The sequence below is a fragment of the Elephantulus edwardii genome, unplaced genomic scaffold, assembly GCF_000299155.1.
Source record: "Elephantulus edwardii isolate Elephantulus edwardi_28Jun2011 unplaced genomic scaffold, EleEdw1.0 scaffold00184, whole genome shotgun sequence".
Lineage (NCBI taxonomy): Eukaryota > Metazoa > Chordata > Mammalia > Macroscelidea > Macroscelididae > Elephantulus > Elephantulus edwardii.
Window position 1 is genome coordinate 4,612,222 of NW_006399934.1, and position 20,076 is coordinate 4,632,297.

The following is a 20,076-nucleotide window of genomic DNA, read 5'->3' on the forward strand; positions in this document are numbered from 1 at the left end:
GTATTTGGTTTTGGGCATCTTAGTTTTAAACTGATGATGAGATATTTCAGCAGATGAGTCTAGCAGGCATTTGGTAGAAATATCACCCACTGATGCTGAACACATTAGTGGACTCTGGCTGTATAGAATTCATGCTATTGATTGGGAACTGACTCATAGCTGATCCTCCAGCAGGTTTTCCGAGGATGGAAATCACACAGGAGATTTCCCAACTTTCTCCTGCAGAACTGGTGGGTTTTAACCAACAGAGAAATTAGGCTTTTGGGTAAGCAGCACAACTTCCTGCCCACTACACCATCAGAGTTCTCTACAAAGATATATAGACTTTATATATTTATTTAATGCTACATAGATAAGTACATAAAGACTGTCTATAAAGATATATACACACATATATCTTTGTGTATTACTTCATTACATGACAGATTTTGGATTGAACAAACAGGCCAAAAGGCTTTTGAAAGACTGGAAGTTTGAGTTTGGATAAACTCTCTGAGCCTCAGAGAAGATACCTAATTAAAGATTCTAAGAGAAGAGTTCAAGGGCAGTAAGTGGCTGAAATAGGAGGAGAGATGAGGATTTGTAAGTGTTCTTGCTGTGGAAACTAACTCATGTTTTTACTTTTAGCCCTGCTAATCTTAGGTTTAATGTGGAAGACAGATATACTGAAATTCCTCCCTTAAAGACTGCCAAACAGAAAGGTGGATGATCCATATGGAAGTCATCTCTACAGAAAATCTAACTGCTGAATTTGTCCTCCTTGGCTTTTATGACTTCCCTGAACTTCATTTCCTGTTCTTTATTGTGTTCACAGTTGTCTATGCCTCCATTGTCATAGGGAATATGCTAATCATTGTGGCAGTAGTGAGCTCTCAGAGGCTCCACACACCCATGTATTTCTTTCTGGCTAATCTGTCCTTCCTGGAGATACTCTATACCTCCACAGTGGTGCCAAAAATGCTGGAGGGCTTTTTGAAGGAAGCAACTATTTCTGTGACTGGCTGTTTACTTCAATTCTTTATTTTTGGCTCTCTAGCCACGACTGAATGCTTTCTGCTGGCGGTCATGGCCTATGATCGCTATCTAGCAATTTGCCACCCTCTCCGTTACCCATTACTGATGGGGCCTACTTGGTGCTTGGGGCTGGTGGTTATATCATGGATGTCTGGTTTCATGGTAGATGGACTTGTTGTGATTCTAATGTCACAGCTGAGGTTCTGTGGCCCAAATCTCATTGACCACTTTTACTGTGACTTCATGCCTTTGGTAGAGCTGGCTTGCTCAGATCCAAGAGTGGCCCAGATGACAACCTTCATTCTTTCCGTGGTCTGTCTCACTCTTCCCTTTGGACTGATTCTTACATCTTATGTCAGGATACTTGTGGCTGTGCTAAGAGTACCTGCTGGGGCCAGCAGACGAAAGGCTTTCTCCACATGTTCCTCCCACCTAGCTGTAGTGTCCACCTTCTATGGGACTCTTATGGTCTTGTATATTGCACCCTCTGCTGTCCACTCTCAGCTCCTTTCCAAAGTTTTTGCTCTGCTCTATACTGTGGTCACTCCTATCTTTAATCCTGTGATCTACACCCTGAGGAACAAGGAGGTTCATCAGGCCTTGTGGAAAATTCTCTATATTAAGAAAATGGAAACACTTAATTGAAAGAAGAAGGTAATGAATATTATCTTTTGGACTTTTGACATCTCCAGCTGGAAGTCTTCCAAAACTTACTGGAGAACAGCAGTAATTTTTATGTTTTAAGGTTTTATTAGCCTTTTATTATTGTTGTTAATTAATTAATTTAATTAATTACTATTGAGTCTGTTTTGATTCAAAGAGATCCTTTGTACAATATATGAACACCTGGCTGATGTTCAGTAATCCTCACATCTGAAGATATAAAATATCAACATGAAAACAAACCTAAATATATTATACTGGTATTACATGACATTTCATAATTTTGTTTTCTATACATATCAGTCTGAACAATAGCACTTGCAATCTGGTTTTCCACGAAAAACTATGTTACAACTATCTTTCTATATAAGTAAGTACAAGGTACATTTATTTTATTGTTCTGGGTTTCATTCTGTGACTGGACATAATCTATTTAATGAATTTAGAAATTTTTATGTTTATTTAATTCTTTTACTGTACAAATATCTTTTATATCTGTTATTTTCATAAGATTAATTCTTAGTATTTGAATTACAAGATCTAAAAAATATATAATTAAAAAATTAACACTTGAATATATGAAATTCTTTGTTATAGAAAATTTCAAAGATACAACAAAGTAGAGAGACTAAGACAACAAATCCTTATGTTGTTATCACCCAGCTTAACATCATTTTGTTAATCTTGTTTTAACCACCTATAACTTATCTTTTTTTAGATTTGCTAAAACATTTAAAGCAAATTTTAGATATTATGTCATTCTATGTGTAAGTACTTTTATATGATCTATTTATTAAAAGTACAAATAAAACCCTTTAAAAATCTGTTGACTTTGTCATTATAATACTTAATACAATTATCAATATTTTCTTAATGTCATCTAACACTTAATTCATATTCAAATATTTCCAACTATCCAATGGTTTTTAGTAAGCAATTTCTTGAAATTGGGAACCAAACAAGATTCAGACAATGTATTTTGTTGTTATATTTGTTAGTTCCTTTCATTTTACAGTAGTTCTTGTATTCTTTTTCTTTATGACATTAACTTGTTAGAAAAATCAGGCTATTTGCTCAGTAAAATGTTGCATATTCTAAGTTATATGTGATTTTTCAGTTTCTGTCCTTATATCTAGGAGCCCTGGTAGCCACCCCTGGTGGGCTGAAGGTAGACTGTGAACCCAAAGTTTTGCAGTTCAAATCCACCAACCTCTCCATGTGAAGAGGTCTCTTTCTGTTAAGATTTACAGTCTCATACTACTTGCTGGTGGTCCTCCATGAGTCAGAGTCAAATTGACAACAAGGAATTTGGTTTTCTTGATCTTTATACCTAAGGAGCCCTGGTGACAATGTGGTCAAAACATTTATCAGTTAATAAAAAGTTTATTATCCATCAACTGTTCCTTGGGAAAAATATGACAGTCTTCCATTATGATTTACAGACTTGAGAAATCCTATGAACAGTTCTACTCTGTTCTACATGGTGACTATGAATTGGAATCAATTTGATATCAGTGAGATGGTTATTCTTAAATCTTATATTTCATATAAACTTATAGTTAGATTTAGAGGCTTGATTAGATCTTCATTACTTTTTTACCTCCTTTTCCAGCAAGGGTATACAAACATTACTTTGTTATTTATATTGCATTATATAATAAGACATACTATGTTTGATTGTCTCACTTTTACTGACACTAATTATCTTAATGACAGAGTTCATAAAGCATCAGATTGATTTATCACTCAGTTTCTAATTCATCATTCATTTAATATTTATGTCAGATTGATTTATCATTCAGTTCCTAAATAATCATTCATTTAATATTTATCACCTCCTGCTAAAAGTCACTGATTACTGTCTTTTAGTGTTAAGTACTGTTGAGTTAGTTCTGAATCACAGTGATTCTGTCTTTAACAGAACAGAACAGAACAGAACAGAACAGAACAGAACAGAACAGAACAGAACACTGCTTGGCCCTGTGCTATTCTCACAACCATGGCTATTTTTTAATCTATTGTAACAACTACTGTGCAAATTCCACTCATTGAGGGTTTCCCTCTTTTCCCCTAACCTTCTACTTTACTTCTTTGGGGCCTGACCCTCTTGATAACATGTCCAAGTTATGTGAGAAAAAGCCTCATTATCCTCTTTTCTAAGGAACATTCTGGCTGAACATCTTCCATGCACATTTCCCCCATTTGCCAGTAATCTACAATATGTGAAATATTTACCAGCTTCATAACTCAATGTAGCCATTTCTTCTTTGATCTTTCTTATTAATTCCTAGTTTTGAATGCCTGAGTTGATGGAAAACACCATGGCTTGGGTTAGGCACAACTTATTCCTCACTTTTCAGCACTCTAAAAGGATTTTATGAACTATATAAAAAAGCATGGCATTAGGATTGGAGGAAGACACATAAGGAACCTGCTTTACACAGATGATACAACCTTGCTTGCAGAAACTAAAAAAGACTTGAAACACTTAGTGAAGAAGAGCAACAATTGTTATTGTTGTGTACCATAAAGTCAGAACTAACCCATAGCGGACCCTCTGGTGATTTTTTCAGAGGCAGTTAATCACATGGGAGAAGATTGCCCATCCTTCTCTTGCAGAGATCAACAACTACCACCTTTAATATTAATTGCATCTCAACAGCAAGAGAACATAATGAATGAAATGGTCAATGATTTAATTTTGTTAGGCTCTATAATTAACATCTTTGGTAGCAGGAGTCAAGAAATAAAGAGATGTGCTGCATTGTGAAAATTTGCTGTCAAGAATATCTTTACAGTCCTGAAAAGCAAGGACGCCAGTTTATAGACTAAGCCAAAGTTTTTTTCAAATGTTTTCCATGAACATAAACATTGGACAATAGATAAAAAAGACCAAAGAAGAATTGATGTCTTTGAATTCTAGTGTTGGAGAAGAGGATTAATTATCTCATGGAAAGTTGAAAGAAAAAACATGTCTGTCTTCGTGCAAGTGCAATCCTAGTGTTCTTTTGTGGCAAGGATGGTGAAACTTTATCTCAAATATTTTGGGTATGTTGTCAGTAGGTGCTAGTTCTTGGGAAAAGATATAAAGCTGTGAAAAGTACAAGGTCAACAAAAGAGAGGAGGACCCTTACTGAAATGGATTAACAAAATGAAAGTAACGAAGGACTTGAGCATGCCTGAAATAATGAATATGATACAGATAGGACAAAGTGTTTTTCTTTTTTAAATTTATTATTAATTTCAATGAAAATTTACAGAGATTATGGATTTCCATTCATTCATTGTTGCACTTTTTCCTCTCCCAACCCTCCCCCCTGGTATACTACCCTCTTGGAAAAGTAAAAGAAAAATTCTTTCATTGTTTTACAATTCCTTCCCCCAGGTCCACTCCACTATGCAGCCTTCACTCTGGACTCCTGTCATGACAACAATACCTAATCACATATCCCTTTTAAACAATTTTCTCCCTTATCTGTTTCAATGCCATATACATTATTTATCCCATCTTTTTCAGTCTCCCCCCAACCCTGAGGTCAGTCCTGTTTTACAACAGTGGCACCATGAAGTATGTATCCTTTTGTGACTGAGACACTTCATTCAGCATAATGTTCTCCAGGGTTACCCATTTTGAATAATATTGCATGAGTTCCTTGTTTTTCAGTGCAGCATAGTATTCCATTGTGCGAATATACCACAGCTTCTCTATCCATTTGTTTGTTGATGGGCACTTAGGTTGTTTCCAACTCCTTGCTATTGTGAACAAAGCTGCAATAAACGTGAGTGTGCATATATCTGCTTGGATGTCAGTTATAGTCTCTTTGGGGTATATTCCCAGTAGTGGAATTGCTGGGTCAAATGGTATCTCTATTTGTAACTTTGTGAGAAAGTGCCATACCACCTTCCATAGTGGTAGCACCATTTTACGCTCCCACCAACAGTGAATAAGTGTTCCAGTTTCTCCACAACCTCGCCAGCATTTGTTGATTGCTGTTCTGTTAAATTTTGCTATTTTTACTGGAGTGAGATGATATCTCATACTTGTTTTTAGGACTAAGTTTTTATATGTTCATAGAGTACATTTGAGTTGTAGTAATTTGACAGCCTCTAACAACATCAGTGATCAAAGACCCGTTTAGTTATTGGATGAAATAAAAGATATCACCGATGAAGAGAGCAAAAGGTAGTTACAAAGACAGAAGAGGGGGTAAAAAGAGACCAAAATAGATGTCAGAAGAGACTCTGAAAATTACACTAGCGTGTAGAGAAGCCAAAACAAAGGGATGAAATATGGAAGTAAAAGAAATTAACAAAGGGCAGCTTGACAAGACGAAACAAAATATTAGAACAGAATGTACAAAGAGCTTAAGTTGGAGAATAAAAAGGGAAGAACTCACTCAGCATTCCAAGAGCTGAAAGAACCGAAAAGCAAATTCAAGACACAAATGGCAATACTGAGAAATACTCTGGGTACAATATTGAATGATCCAGGGAGCATCAAAAGAAGATGAAGGGAATATACAGAATCACAATGCCTAAAATAATTGGTTGACATTAAAAAAATTCCAGGAAATATAATATGAACTATAGCTAATGGTAATGAAGAATTTCAAGCTGCACTGAAAGCATTTGCAAAAAAATAAGACCCGAGGAATCAGTGAAATGCCATGTGACATGTTTCAAAACTAGATGCAACATCGGTTGTGCTCATAAATCCATGTCAGGAATTTTGGAGAACAGCTGTTTGGCTGATTGATAGGAAAGATATTTAATTTGTTCCCATTATGAAGAAGGAGAGTTCAACAGAATGTGGGAATTATTCAACAATATCATTAATATCACATGCAAACAAAATGTTGCTCACATGCAAAATATTGCTGAAGATTATCCAAAACTGGCTAGAACAATACATTGACCAAGAACTGCCAGAAGCTAAAGTAAAATTTAGAAGAGGCTGTGGTACCAGGTATATCATTGTGGATGCCAAATGGATCCTGGCTGAAAACAAAGAATTCCAGAAGAATGTCTATTTGCGTTTTATTAACTATGCAAAGACATTTGACTGTGTGGATCATAACAAAACTAAGGCTAACATTAAGAAGAATGCGAATCCCGGAACATTTGATTGTGTTCATATGAAACATATATATAAACCAAGAAATTTTTTTCTGAACAGCGTAAGGTAACTCTGCATGGTTTAAAAGTAAGAAAATATAGATCAAGGTTGTATCCTTTCTCCATATCTTTTCAATCTGTTCACTGAGCAAATGATTCAAAGAGCTGGACTCTATGAAGAAGAATGTGGCATCAAGACAGGAGGAAATTTCATTAAGAGCTTGTGATACATGGATGATACAACCTTAATTGTTGAAAGTGAGGAGAACTTGAAATGCTTGGTGTAGAAAATCAAAGAATACAGCCTTCAATATGTATTGCATCTCAACATCAAGAAGACAAAAATCCTCACTGTTGGACTAATAATCAATATCATGATAGAAAAAAGATTGAAGTTGTCAACGATTTCATCTTACTTGGAACCACAATCAACACACTTGGTATCAGCAATCAAGAGATTAGGAGATGTATCGTATTGGGCAAGTCAGTTGTCAGAGACTTCTCCAAATTACGAAGGAGTAGTGATGCCAGTTTGAAGACTAAGACACACCTGATTTAGGCCATGCTCTTTTCAGTCACTTACTATGCATTTGAGAGATTGGCAATGAATAAAGTTGACAGAAGAAAGGTGTTGGAAGAGAGTACTGAGTATTCTATAGACTGCCAAAAGTACAAACAGATATTTCTTTGAAAATGTGCACCCAGAGTAATCCTAGGAAGCAAGGATGGCTAAGTGTTATATTACCTACTTTGAGCATGTTACTTGGAGAGGGTATTCCTTGAATGGGGACATTATGCTTGGAAAAGTGGAGGGCAAGCAAAAGAGAAAAAGACCCTCAACAAGATGGATTGATAAAATAATCACAGCAATGGGTTCATGTGTGTCAGAGATGATGATGATGGCACAAGGTTCAGATCATTGTTCATAGCATTGTTATGAGTTGTAATCAACTCGATGGCAACTAAGAACAACATGGAGTAGATTTAACTAACATAACACATTTATTGACTAGTACATCCATTGTTGTTTATTGTGAATTAAAATAAAATTAAATCACTGGCAACTTCAATCTTTTTTTTTGCAGAATTCTGTTTGTTGGTCTAGTTATTATGATTTTTGTTCTCTTTATATTGTGGTATAATTAATAATGTATGGGAATGATTATAAGAAACACAATATGGATGAAGGAAAGAGTAGAACACAATGTATAAAAATTTTGTAAGCAAACCAATATAAAATAAAATTTTTAAGAAAGGATGTAGTCTTTAATCTTCATTAACAAGAGCTTTCAGTCTTTTCCACTTTCAGCAAGCAAGGCTGTGTCATGTGACTATCACAGGCTGTTAATGAGCTTCCCTCCTATATTATAAATAGAGTAATTTAATTTATTGAACACATTTCTTTTATTATTTTAAATATGTTTGTTATTGTTGTAGTGTACCATGAGTTGGAACTGACCCATAGTTGGCCCTCTAGCAGGCTTTAAGAAGAAGTTAGTAACATAGGAAGAGATTGTCAATCCTTCTCCCATTGAGCAACTGGCATATTTGAACCATGTGCCTTTGGGATTGCAGTGCAGAGCTATTGTGTAATTTCACTGAACTCTATTTCTCAGTCATTTCATATTCAGTAAGGTTGGGGGAAATCTCATTTCTATGTCCTTTCATAAATCATTGTGTAATAGTGATTGTTTTGTTGTTTCTGTTCTAGTAGCACTTCAATTCCAGTAGAATCATCTTGAATTTCTGCAGGCTGCCCAAGATAATTTGTAAACCTCTTAAGTTGTCTTTGACTCTCTGAATTTTCTTTTCCTTGTGGACTTTCTTAAAGCTTAGCTTTAGGTGAAGTCTACTGTTATTGTGTACTGTAGACTCAGAATTGACCCATAGCTGACCCTCCAGCAGGTTTTCAGAGGCAGTTAATCACACAGGAGGAGCTTGCCCATCTTTCTCCTGCCAGACAGCTGATGGCCTCAAACTGTGGGCCTTCAAGATTGCAGTGCAGCTTCTTCCTACTAGGTCTTGTTGTTCTTGTTATGTGCTGTCAAGTCATCTGAGATCCATAGAGGCCTTATGTACAGCAGCTCTGAACACTGCCCTGTCCTGAGTCAGTGTCAGTAATTCTGATACACTACCCCCTATCTCTCCAATTACTGTATCAATCCATCTCATTTGAGGCCTTCCTCTCTTGTCCCTCCACTCTTCTGAGTGTGATGTCCTTCTCCAAAGACTGGTCCCTCCTGGCCACAAGCTCAAAGTATGTGAGACAGAGCTTCAGCATCTTAGCCACTAATAAGAAACTTGGTTTCACCCTCTCCAAGCCAGACCTAGTCATTTTCTTGACAGTCCATGGTACGTTCAAGACTCTTCTCCAGCACCACAATTTGAAGGCATTGATTTTTCTTCTGCCATCTTTAGTCATTGTCCAGCTCTCTGATGCATAGCCAGTAATTACAAAGATCATGGCCTGGATTAGGTGTGACAATGTCTAGACTGACATTGCTGCTTTTCAGTAATCTGGAGAGATCACTGACAGCAGATTTTCCCAATGCAATTTGTGTTTGGATTTCCTGACAGTTGATGCTAAGAGTGTTGATTGTGGAGTCGAACAATCTGTAATTGTTAACAACTTCAATCTCTTCTCCATCTATCATGGTGCTGCCTATTGGCCCAGTGGTGAAAATCTTTGTCTTCTTGATGTTGAGATGCAATCCATATTGAAGACTACAGTTCTTGACCTTCTTCAGCAAGCACTTCAGGTCTAGAGTAGATATTATTCCAAGATCATTACTCCTAAGATTTTATCTTTCAGTGTCTTAGCTGATGGCAGCTATATTAATGAGATTTCCCTACATAACAAGGTCAGAACTTCAAATTCTCCTGGTGCTACTTTTCTAAGCACTCTTCCAGCTCTACTATCTTTCATTTATATCCTTAGAAGCAGTTAAATATTAAGTAGATTTTTCTTCCCTTATATATACGATCAATCAGCCAGAGCTCCTAACCCCACTCAGCCAGGGCTCAAATGTAATACTAGAGCATTTTTTTCACAGCTCCCTCCTGTCTGAAACACTACCTTACATCGTCCAGCTACTTCAAATGCTGATTTTTCCTTATTAGATCAATGGGACTGTACTTTCAGATATAAGATTCTTGTTATTCTTTTTAGAAACCTGCATTAATAGAGAAAATAATTTTTGTGTTCAAATGTTCTCCTTTAATTTCATTTGTTATATCCAAGTTGACTAAGTTGAACTTTGTTTCCTGCTCTATGACATCTTAATATATGCCCTGTAATGACACATAGAATAAGCTTGGTAGTGCATCCTAATCTGCTGCTGTTGCTCTGAATTATTGTCTTCCTCACTATTGCATTATTGACCATTGACTAGATTTTTGGCATCTGCTCTGCTTTGATTTTTCTTGTTTTCCTAGGAACTGTTGTTTATTATACAATAGAATTTGAGTCCTGTAATCCTGTAAGCCTTTAAGCATTGTGTTTACATGTACCTAAGCTGCTTGCTCATTCTAACCTACATAGTGTATGTGCCCTGATCTAGCTCATTTTCAGCCACATCCCTCTTCTGGATCGCTTAGAATGAACATAAAGTTCATGAAGACCACTATCTATATGTAATCTTTGCTATAGTGACTTTAGCCCAATAATTTGTCTCAGTTTATCTGCTTTTGACTCCTTTAATTAGCCAGATACTTGATCACTGACTGCTACTTAATAACAATACATAAAAGAGAAGTTAATCTTTTGGCATTATGGCATGAGTTTAGATAGGGCTAGGATAGAAAGGAGGGGCATTCAGAGAAACAAAATATTTGTATTCACCACAACTTGAGAAACAAATGAATGCTTGTTAGACCAGAAGACACATCAATTTGAATCATTCATTTAGTAACTATTCTTGGAAAATAATTTTCTATACATATGCTGTGACAAAGCATTAGATTAGAATTAAGAAACAACTTTACTTCTAGAATTAGATGATATCTGATTATCACTGCTATCTATTCTGACCTGAGCTACAGTGGATGACACTACCTGGATAGAATGGGAGAGAAACATGGGACAGAATTCAGTTCTTAGTAAAGAAAAGAAAACCAGACAAACTTAAACAATAGAAAAGAGAGGACCGTGAAATTATCACCATGAGATACATTTTAAAGGCAGAATTGTCCCTCTCCCTTGAAATCATCTTTTAACAAAATAGTAGGGTAGCAAACAAAGGATGCTGCCCAGAAAGAGAAAAACCTTCAAATAGGTGGACTGAAACAGTGACTGTGGCAATGGGCTCAAGTTGTCAAAGATTGTGAGGATAGCATGGAAAAGAACAGTGTTCAGATTGGTTGTTTATTGAGTCACTATGAATCATATCAATGGCAAAACCCAGAACTTCTATCTCTGATGGCCTAGTGTTAAGAAACTGTGCTGCAATCCCAAAGGCACCCAGTTCAAACCCACAAGAAACTCCACAGAAGAGAGATGAGCCATCTCTTTCCGTCCAATTTACTGCCTCTGAAAACCCGGTGAAGGGTCAACTGTGGGTAGGTTCTGGCTCAACCACATACAACAACTACCGCCATCACCCAGAAGATTGGAACCATACTTATAAACCATCAGTATGAGACCAAACAGTCAACAGTTACTCTAAAGCAAATGAGAAGATGAGGGGACAAGGAAACCAAAGTACTAGAAGGGAACGAATGGACTTCAATTAAAGAGAATGCTGACACATTTTGATAAATGTAACTAATATCACCAAAAAATTTGTGTGAAGATTGTTAAATGCATGGTTCAAAATCGAGAAAGGTGTATGCCAAGGATGCATCCTATCTCCACACCTTTTCAATCTATATGCTGAACAGATAATCTGAGAGGTTGGCCTTTATGAGGGGGAATGTGCCATCAGGATTGGAGGAAGACCCATCAACAACCTGTGTTATTCAGATAACACAACCTTGTTTGCCAAAACTGAGGAGGGCCTGAGGCATTTGCTGCAGAAGGTCAAGGACTACAGCCTTCAATATGAATTGAAGTTCATCATCAAGAAAACAAAGATTCTCACCACTCAGTCAATTGGCAATATCATGATAGATAGTGAAGAGCTAGAGATTATTAACAGCTTTAGTTTGCTTGGCTCCATAGTCAACACTCTTGGTACCAGCAGCCAGGAAATCAAAAGAGCAATTGCATTGGGAGAGTCAGCTGTCAGCGACCTCTCCAGAGTACTGAGAAGTAATGATGTCAGTCTGGAGACTAAGGTGTACCTGATCCAGGCCATAGTCTTTGCAATTACTTGCTATACGTTAGAAAACTGGGAAATACTAGCAATTATAAAAGGAGAATTGATGCCTTTGAGCTGTGGTGCTGGAAAAGAGTATTAAATATACCATGAACTGCTAGAACAAACAGGTTTGTCCTAGAGAGAGTGAAGCCAGAATTCTCCTTGGAGGCAAGGATTCTGAGGTTCTGTCTGACATACTTTGGACATGTTGCAAGGAGGGACCAGTCCTCAGAGAAGGTCATCAGGCTTGGGAGGGTGGAAGGACAGTGCAAGAAAGGAAGACCCCCAATGAGATGGATTGACCCAATGACTGGAGTAATGAGGGTAGGTGTGTCAGATACAATAAGGTTGGCTCAAGATAGAGCAGGGTTCAGAGCTGTTGTACTTAGGGTTGTTATGAGTTGCAAGTGACTTGATGGCACATAGCAACAATAACAATGACAACATTATCTTTGTTAACTTTCACCAGAAACTCAAAGTATTATTTTAAAAGCTAATTTTTTGAAAGACTTACACATATGAGCAGATGAAAGGGACTAAGGACCATTAAAAAATTCACTTCTTAGATAACCTTTTAAAAAGAAAATCTGAGTTGAACATTGGTGAGAATACCTGAATAGGGAATCTAGTTTAAGAATTTTGCATTTTTCCTAAATCAGATTCTCTTTAATCCATGTATTAAAATATATCTTGATTAGGATTGACCATTATAATTCCTTCCTATGTGTTTAATAAGACTTTGTAATTCACAAGGCACAGTAGTATGAACCATAGAAATATACTCTATAGTAATATGAACTACAGAAATACATTCTATAGTAATATGAACACAACAACATGAACCATTGAAAGAAACCTAGTATATAGTTTCTGCCTTGGGACAATGTGCGATGTATACAAATGGGCAAATTTGATAGATTACAGTGACAACTAATTATAGTACATAATCTTTATAACAATGAAAGAAATAATTCTTTGGCATACTCTTTGGACAGTCTGTATCTGAAAGAAGAATCCATTATTGAGTGATGCATAGACTTGTTTTAGTTTTGCAGAAAGAGCCACTAGTAAGACCCATTTTGAAAATGCTTTTTTATATTTTAATATGTTTATTAAAAGTCAGAGCGTGTTTAAAAATCCTCTACTCTTGTCTTTCTTCAAAATATTAGCTATTATTCACAGAAACTCCTGAAAGAGTCTTAGACACAGCACAAATACATAAATATTTAGAATATAAATATGGAAAGTGGGGGAGAAAAAAGGGGGGAAAGTGCATAGAACAAGTTTCTTTTACTAATGGTGATGGCATTGGTAGTATTGATGGTGATAATATTGAAGATGACAATTTACATGATATTTCTGGGAGGATAACAAAGATGATATGGACTACAGTAAAGGTGTTAGTAGTAATTTGATTATTATGTTACTGGTTGAAATAACTAGATGTTAAAAATATGATGGTACTCTGAAGTGAGTTTTGCTTTGAAACCCAGTGACTGTAGTCTCCAGGTTCAAATCTACCAGTGGCAGGAGAAAGATGGAGAGTCTCTTTGAATTGCCGTTCACAGTTTTGTAAACTCAATAGAGAATCACTGTAAGTGGGAACTGATTTAACAGTAATAAATGAGTGACTGAATGAATGGCAATGAATAAACACATTTTAATTATTTTAGTATTAGAAGGAAATTCAATAACTACCAATACTATCTATTCTTTTGTGTATATAAATTAAAAACTTCATCAAGAAAAGGACTAGTCTCAGGGAAAAACATCATGCTGAGGGAAATAGAGAGCAGTGAAAAAGATAGACTCCCAATGAGATGGGTTGACACAATGAGATCAAACACAACAAAGATTATGAAGGATGGAGCAGAACCAAGCAACATTTTCTCTATTATACATAAAGCGACTCTGAGTTAGAGCAAGCTTTGATGACACCAAACAGAAATAACAGAATGGAATCTAGAATCTCATTCTCTTGATTTCAATTTTTACTTCACTATTCTTTCTAACAGATCATACAATGCTCTGTAACAGCCATATGTTGACTCCCTTTGCAAATGTGGTAATGAAGGGGGAGAGTGAATTTTACCATAGTGCTTGGTTATAGTGATTATCCTTAATCCTGAGAACACTCCATGCCCAACATCCTTTTTAGGGAAGCCTTCACATCTTTATTTCTAAGACTATAAATGAAAGGGTTTAGAGTGGGAGTTACCAGAGTATACATAACAGCAGCAGTCATTTCTCCAGGAGAATGAGAGGTTGAAGGAGGCTTCAGGTATGCAGCAAAGACTGTGCTGTAGAAGAGGATGACCATGGAGAGATGGGAGCTGCATGTGGCCAGAGCTTTCTTTTTCCCTTGCACTGATGGTACCCTAGCTACAGCATGGAATATACAGGCATAAGAACATACTATGCAGAGGAGAGGACTGATTCCTAATAACCCAGTCATAACCATCACTAGATCCTCATTGAGCTGGGTATCAGAGCAAGAAAGCCATAAGAGTGGGCCCAGATCACAGAAAAAATGGGGAATCTCTTGATTAGTATAGAACGATAGCTGGGATAATAATAATGTATGAATTAGAGAGACAGAATATGCCACTCCCCACGATACAGCCACCAGAAGGCCACATCTACAAGGAGTCATTAGGAGTGGGTAACGAAGAGGATGGCAGATAGCAGTGTAGCGGTCAATAGCCATGACAGTTAAAAGCAAATTGTCCAAATCAGCAAAAACAGCAAAGAAATATAATTGGGCCAAACATCCAGAGAAAGAGATGAATCCGTTGCTGGTCCATAGAGTTTCCAGCATTTTGGGAGTTGTGGTAGAAGTGAAGAAGAGATCCACAAGAGACAGCTGGCCAAGGAAGAAGTACATGGGAGTGTGAAGGTGGATGTCAGTACCAATAGCTAGTAGAAGTAGCAAGTTGCCTAGGAAGCCCAGCAAGTAGACAGCCAGGAAGAGACTGAAGAAGAACTGCCGTTGCTTTGGGTCACTGGACAACCCCAAGAGTACAAAGTCAGGAGTCTTGCTGCAGTTCATTCTGGGTTTTGGTGTGCTGCAAGAAAGTATGAAGACGATTCACTCAATATTAGGTACTGGGATGAGTTACATTCTGGATAATATCTTTTGGAAATGGGTTTCCCCACATACCACTCAGAAATGGAGAAAGACACTGAAACATCAATGGAAGGAACAAGAGTTGAACTTCATAAAGAATGGCCGAAGTGAGGCCACACAAAGGAAAAAAGAATGAGAGCATCAGCAGAGGTTTTCTGGAGTTTTCTAAATATGCAAGAGCTTTCAAAATTAAGCTTTTAATAAAAGATGGTGTAAATATTTGTGTAGCTCTTCTTACCACTAGGGAGCATTGATGGCCTAGTGGAAACAGCCCAAAGGCATTCAGTTAAAATTCACAAGTGGCACTGTGGGAGAAAGATAGACAATCTCTTCCTGTGTAATTTACTGCCTCTGAAAATCTGCTGGAGGGTCAGCTATGAGTCGGTTCTTTTTTTAAAAACAACTTTATTATTATTATTAATTTTAAAGAAAATTTACGGAAATTTTGGATTTCCATTCATTCATTGTTGCACTTTTCTCCCTGTCCACCCCTCCCCTCCAGTTCGTTCTTCTCTTTGAAAAGTAAAAGAAAAATTCTTTCATTGTTATGCAATCCCTTCCCCCAAGTCCACTCCACTATGCAGCCTTTGTTCTGGACTCCTGCCATGACAATAATACCTAATTATATATCCCTTTTAAACAGTTCTTGTTCTCTCATCTGTTTCAATGCAGTATACATAATTTATCCCATCTTTCTCAGTCTCCCCCCAACCCTTATGTCAGTCCCATTTTACAACAGTGGCACTATGCAGTATTTATCCTTTTGTGACTGAGATATTTCACTCAGCATAATGTCCTCCAGGTTCTGATTCAATGGTACACAATTTCTCACTACTAGACTATGAGTTCTTTGACAACATAGGCTGCATACTGGCCTTTAGATATTGTAGAAACTAAAAAAAAAGTCTATCCATTTATATAATTACTGATCCGAGCCGTAGTCTTTTTAATTACTTACTGTGCATCTGAAAGTTGAACAATGAGTAAGGATGACATAAGAAAAATAAATGCAAGAAAGGTATTCTCGGCTGACTTCTAGAGTGAAGATATTTAAATCCAAGATCATGGCAAAACATCTGAAGTTCATTGCCAGGACTGTGATGGTGCAGGATAACGATGTGGAAGGTGCACATAGGAGTCTAAACAGAACCCTCACTATGAATGGTCTCATTGAAGACATTAAGCAAAGGCGGTACTATGAGAAACCATCCCTCAAGTTAAAGCGGGAAAGCTATGAGACTGCTGAAGGGTCTACAACGTGGAAATGACCAGAAAAACCAACTTCCTGATGTGAAAGAATCAGTCCGATCCATGACAGGGCCGCCGAGGCAGTTTTGTTTTCTTTCTTGCATACATATTCTTTTACTTTTCACTAGAGTAAGCTCAATCACATGTGTGTAAGAAGGCCTACATATATGGAGATAATCCTACTAGTCATCAATGGACACTTTTTTATTAAAGTGAAAGTTAAACTGAGTAAAAAAGTAGTCTAGAAGCAATAAGGAAATGTTCTAACATTTAGTAGAATATATCTGCTGTTTCTTGTTCATTTTTGTGAAACCCAAAACAAGATATTACTGGAAAAGCATCGGTTATACTTTACAGAACTCCCTTCCTCCCCAAACTAGGTAAAGGGAAGAGGAAGCATGTATGTGGAATAAATTCTACATCTGAAGCACCAAAAAAAAAAAAGAATAATAAATATCTTTTATCCATTTTGTCTTATTTTATTTTGGTATTGAAGAAGACTACTGAATGTGCTGTGGACTGTTAAAAACAAATATATTTTGGAGGAAGTGCACCCAGGGTGCTCCTTAGAGGCAAGGATGGTAAAACTTTATCTCATGTATTTTGGGCATATTATTAGGAGGGGCCAGTCCTTGGAAAAAAGACATCATGCTGTGAAAGCTGAACGATCAGAGAAAGAGAAGAAGTCCCTTAACAAGAGGATTGAAATAGTGACTATATCAATAGTATCATATTTACCAATGATAATAAGGACGGCACATGATATGGCAAGGTTCAGATTCATTGTTCATAGGGTTGCTAGGAGTTGTAGTCAACTCACTGGCACTTAACAAACCACATTGTTGATTAATTGCAGTATTACTTACCTCCTAACTTGTTTAGACTGTCCACTTGTGCTTCATTCAATATGCTTTCCAAGATAATGTGGGTTTTTTTTTTTAAAAAAAGAAAATCTGATTATTACACTACATTGTGTAAAAATAACACCATTCTTTGTTTACAAAAAAAGATAAAATCTCTGATAACAGTGGAACCATTATGCTAGAGGATGAACAATTCCTAACATTCCTTATAAAACTCAATGTGTTTTTACTTCAAAAAACCTCACCAGCCTCACCTTACACTACTGTCCACTCATTCCTTACTCTCAACCACATGACTACATTTCATTCCCTCATGTGTGGCATGTTCTTTCCTTCCCTTCTCTTTCAGTTAGCTCCTGCTTATTCTTTCAAGCTCAGAGCCACCTTCAGAGTGTATAATTAAAGTTCTGGAACAGGTCATGTGACGGACATATTTCTTTGCCCACTTCCATATTCATTTCGTCCCTGATTTTATTAATCTTTAAATATTCCAATGGATTAGTGATTCAAGATTAATAGAAATAACCACTCTAATTTTTGTGTGGATTGTGTTTGAATACTAGAGAAGAGTGATCCTCAAACCTCAGTGTGTGTCAGAATCACACAGAGATATAAAAATCACAGATTTCTGAGCAGCACCCTGAAGATTTTGATTTAGTAGTTCTGGAGTAGGATACGACAATCTTAATTTTTAACAGGCTCCAAGGTGATGCTGTTGGTGATAGTAAAAATGTGGAGAATCATATCAGCCATTCTTTTTGCATTCTTCCTTTCAAGATAATACTTCCTTCAGTAAAACAGGGCTACATTCTTTATATTTTTGCATGTTGTCCAGGTTGAATCTTCTTGATTTTGACTTGAGGGCAGTCACTGCTACTACATCCATCTTCAGATTATTCATCTGGCAAATATGAAGTTCAAGTTGTAATTCTGTGCAGGAACGGGACATTAATAAAGTTAAACAAGCAATACTTCAGCAAGTTGGAGTTGTGAGGTTCCTTCTGTTAATCCTTAAAAATTTTCTCTCAAATGTACCTCATATATTCTAGTGTTTTCATTACATTCTTGAGCTACGACTTTACTTTTTTGCTATTTACAGTAAAATTCTTCAAAAAGCTAATTGGTTTTACGTTGTTGTTGTTGTCATGTGCCGTCAAGTTGTCTGCAACTCATAGTGACCCTATGCACAACTGCCCTAAACCCTGCTCTATCCTGTACCAACCTTATTGTCTCTGACATACCTACCCCTACCCCCATTACCCCAGTCACTGAATCAATCCATCTCATTGAGGATCTTTTTCTCTTGCATTGTCCCTCCACCATACAAAGCATGATGTCTCTCTCCTTGCAACATGCCCAAAATATGTCAGATGAAGCTTTAGAATCTTTGCCTCCAAGGAGCAGCCTTGTTTAACCCTCACCAGATGAATGTGTTCATTCTCTTAGCAGTCCATTGTATATTCTAATCTCTTCTCCAACACCACAGCTCAAAGGCATCAATTTTCCTTCTATCATCCCTAGTGCTTGTCCAGTTCTCTGATACATAGCAAGTGATTACAAAGACCGTGGCCTGGGTCTGGAGCACCTTAGTTTACAGACTGACATCATTACTCCTTGCATTCTCTCTTAAACTCACTTTATTCCAGCTTTTATTCTCACCAACTCACTGAAATGACTCTTATAAACTTAAGGTTCAGCTCTCAGTGCTTTCGTTACTAAATATCTCAAACAGATTTAACATAGTTAACTCTTTCCTTATATCAAACCTTTTTATTGCCTTCCTACCGGAACTCTCCCACATTCTTCTGGCTTTCTAGTGAACTCAATGTCAGTATCTACTAACGCTCCTTGACTGGTTCCTTCTCTTTTAATACTCAGTTTTGAACCTATTTTCTGTCTTGCAATTCTTTGCTTTAAACAGGTAATCCTCAAGTTATACATTCAGTCCCAACCCCTCTACTAAACTACAGGCTTACATATTTAATTTTCAACTAAGTATTGCAAAAAAAAAAAAAAAAAAAGAAAAGAAAAAAATGACCTAATAGCAAAAGATTTTCTTTCAGCTGAAATGGTTCACATACTGTTCTGGAAGGAGAGAGATAAAAATGGACTTTGAAAATGAAATAAATCTTAAAGTGCATAATTTACACAGTCTAAGTGCTTAAGGCATTTAATCGCTAATTAAAAGTTTACATATTCTTTTTTTTTTAATGGAAAAAAGTTCAGTGATTCAAACTCACCACCTCTTCTCTAGGAAGAAGATGTGGCAATCTGCTTCTGTAGAGATTTACAACCTTAGAAACCCTATAGGGCAGTTCTATTCTGTCCTACAAAGTTACTGTGACTTGAAATTGACTTGATGACAAAGAGTTTCTAGTATACTTTGAATTCCAAATTCATTAATTGATTTAATACCACCTTCCAACTTACCTATTGGTGGCCTTAATCTCCACTCCATAAGATATTGAAATGTTTATATTATCTGATGCACTTGGTGAGAAGATGGAACAGACTATAGATCTAGGGCTTTTGCTTACATTGATGAGCCACACCAGAAGTTAGAGATAGCTGATGCACCTTGAGAACTGAGCATTATCAATCGTCATCTCTCTTGGGACCAGAAGGAATTTTTTGACCTTGGAGACCCAGTTCCCAAAGTTACTCATTAATTTCTAATTTGAAGAAATTTGCAACTAAGAAACTTGTCTATAGATATGTGTTGAGAATGAAATGAATAATAAAAAAATAA

General features: G+C 36.7%; 2 protein-coding genes across 2 annotated transcripts; one reads left to right on the top strand and one right to left on the bottom strand.

Annotated features, from left to right (window-relative positions):
- Window positions 1-714: 714 nt before the first annotated feature.
- LOC102847120 (olfactory receptor 11A1-like) lies at window positions 715-1,659 on the top strand. The gene has a single exon (XM_006896239.1). It carries the CDS (start codon window positions 715-717, stop codon window positions 1,657-1,659), a length of 945 nt encoding a protein of 314 aa, XP_006896301.1.
- A 12,549-nt stretch (window positions 1,660-14,208) lies between these two features.
- On the bottom strand, window positions 14,209-15,138 carry LOC102847523 (olfactory receptor 1N1-like). Its single transcript, XM_006896240.1, has one exon. It carries the CDS (start codon window positions 15,136-15,138, stop codon window positions 14,209-14,211), a length of 930 nt encoding a protein of 309 aa, XP_006896302.1.
- Between the last annotated feature and the right edge of the window lie 4,938 nt (window positions 15,139-20,076).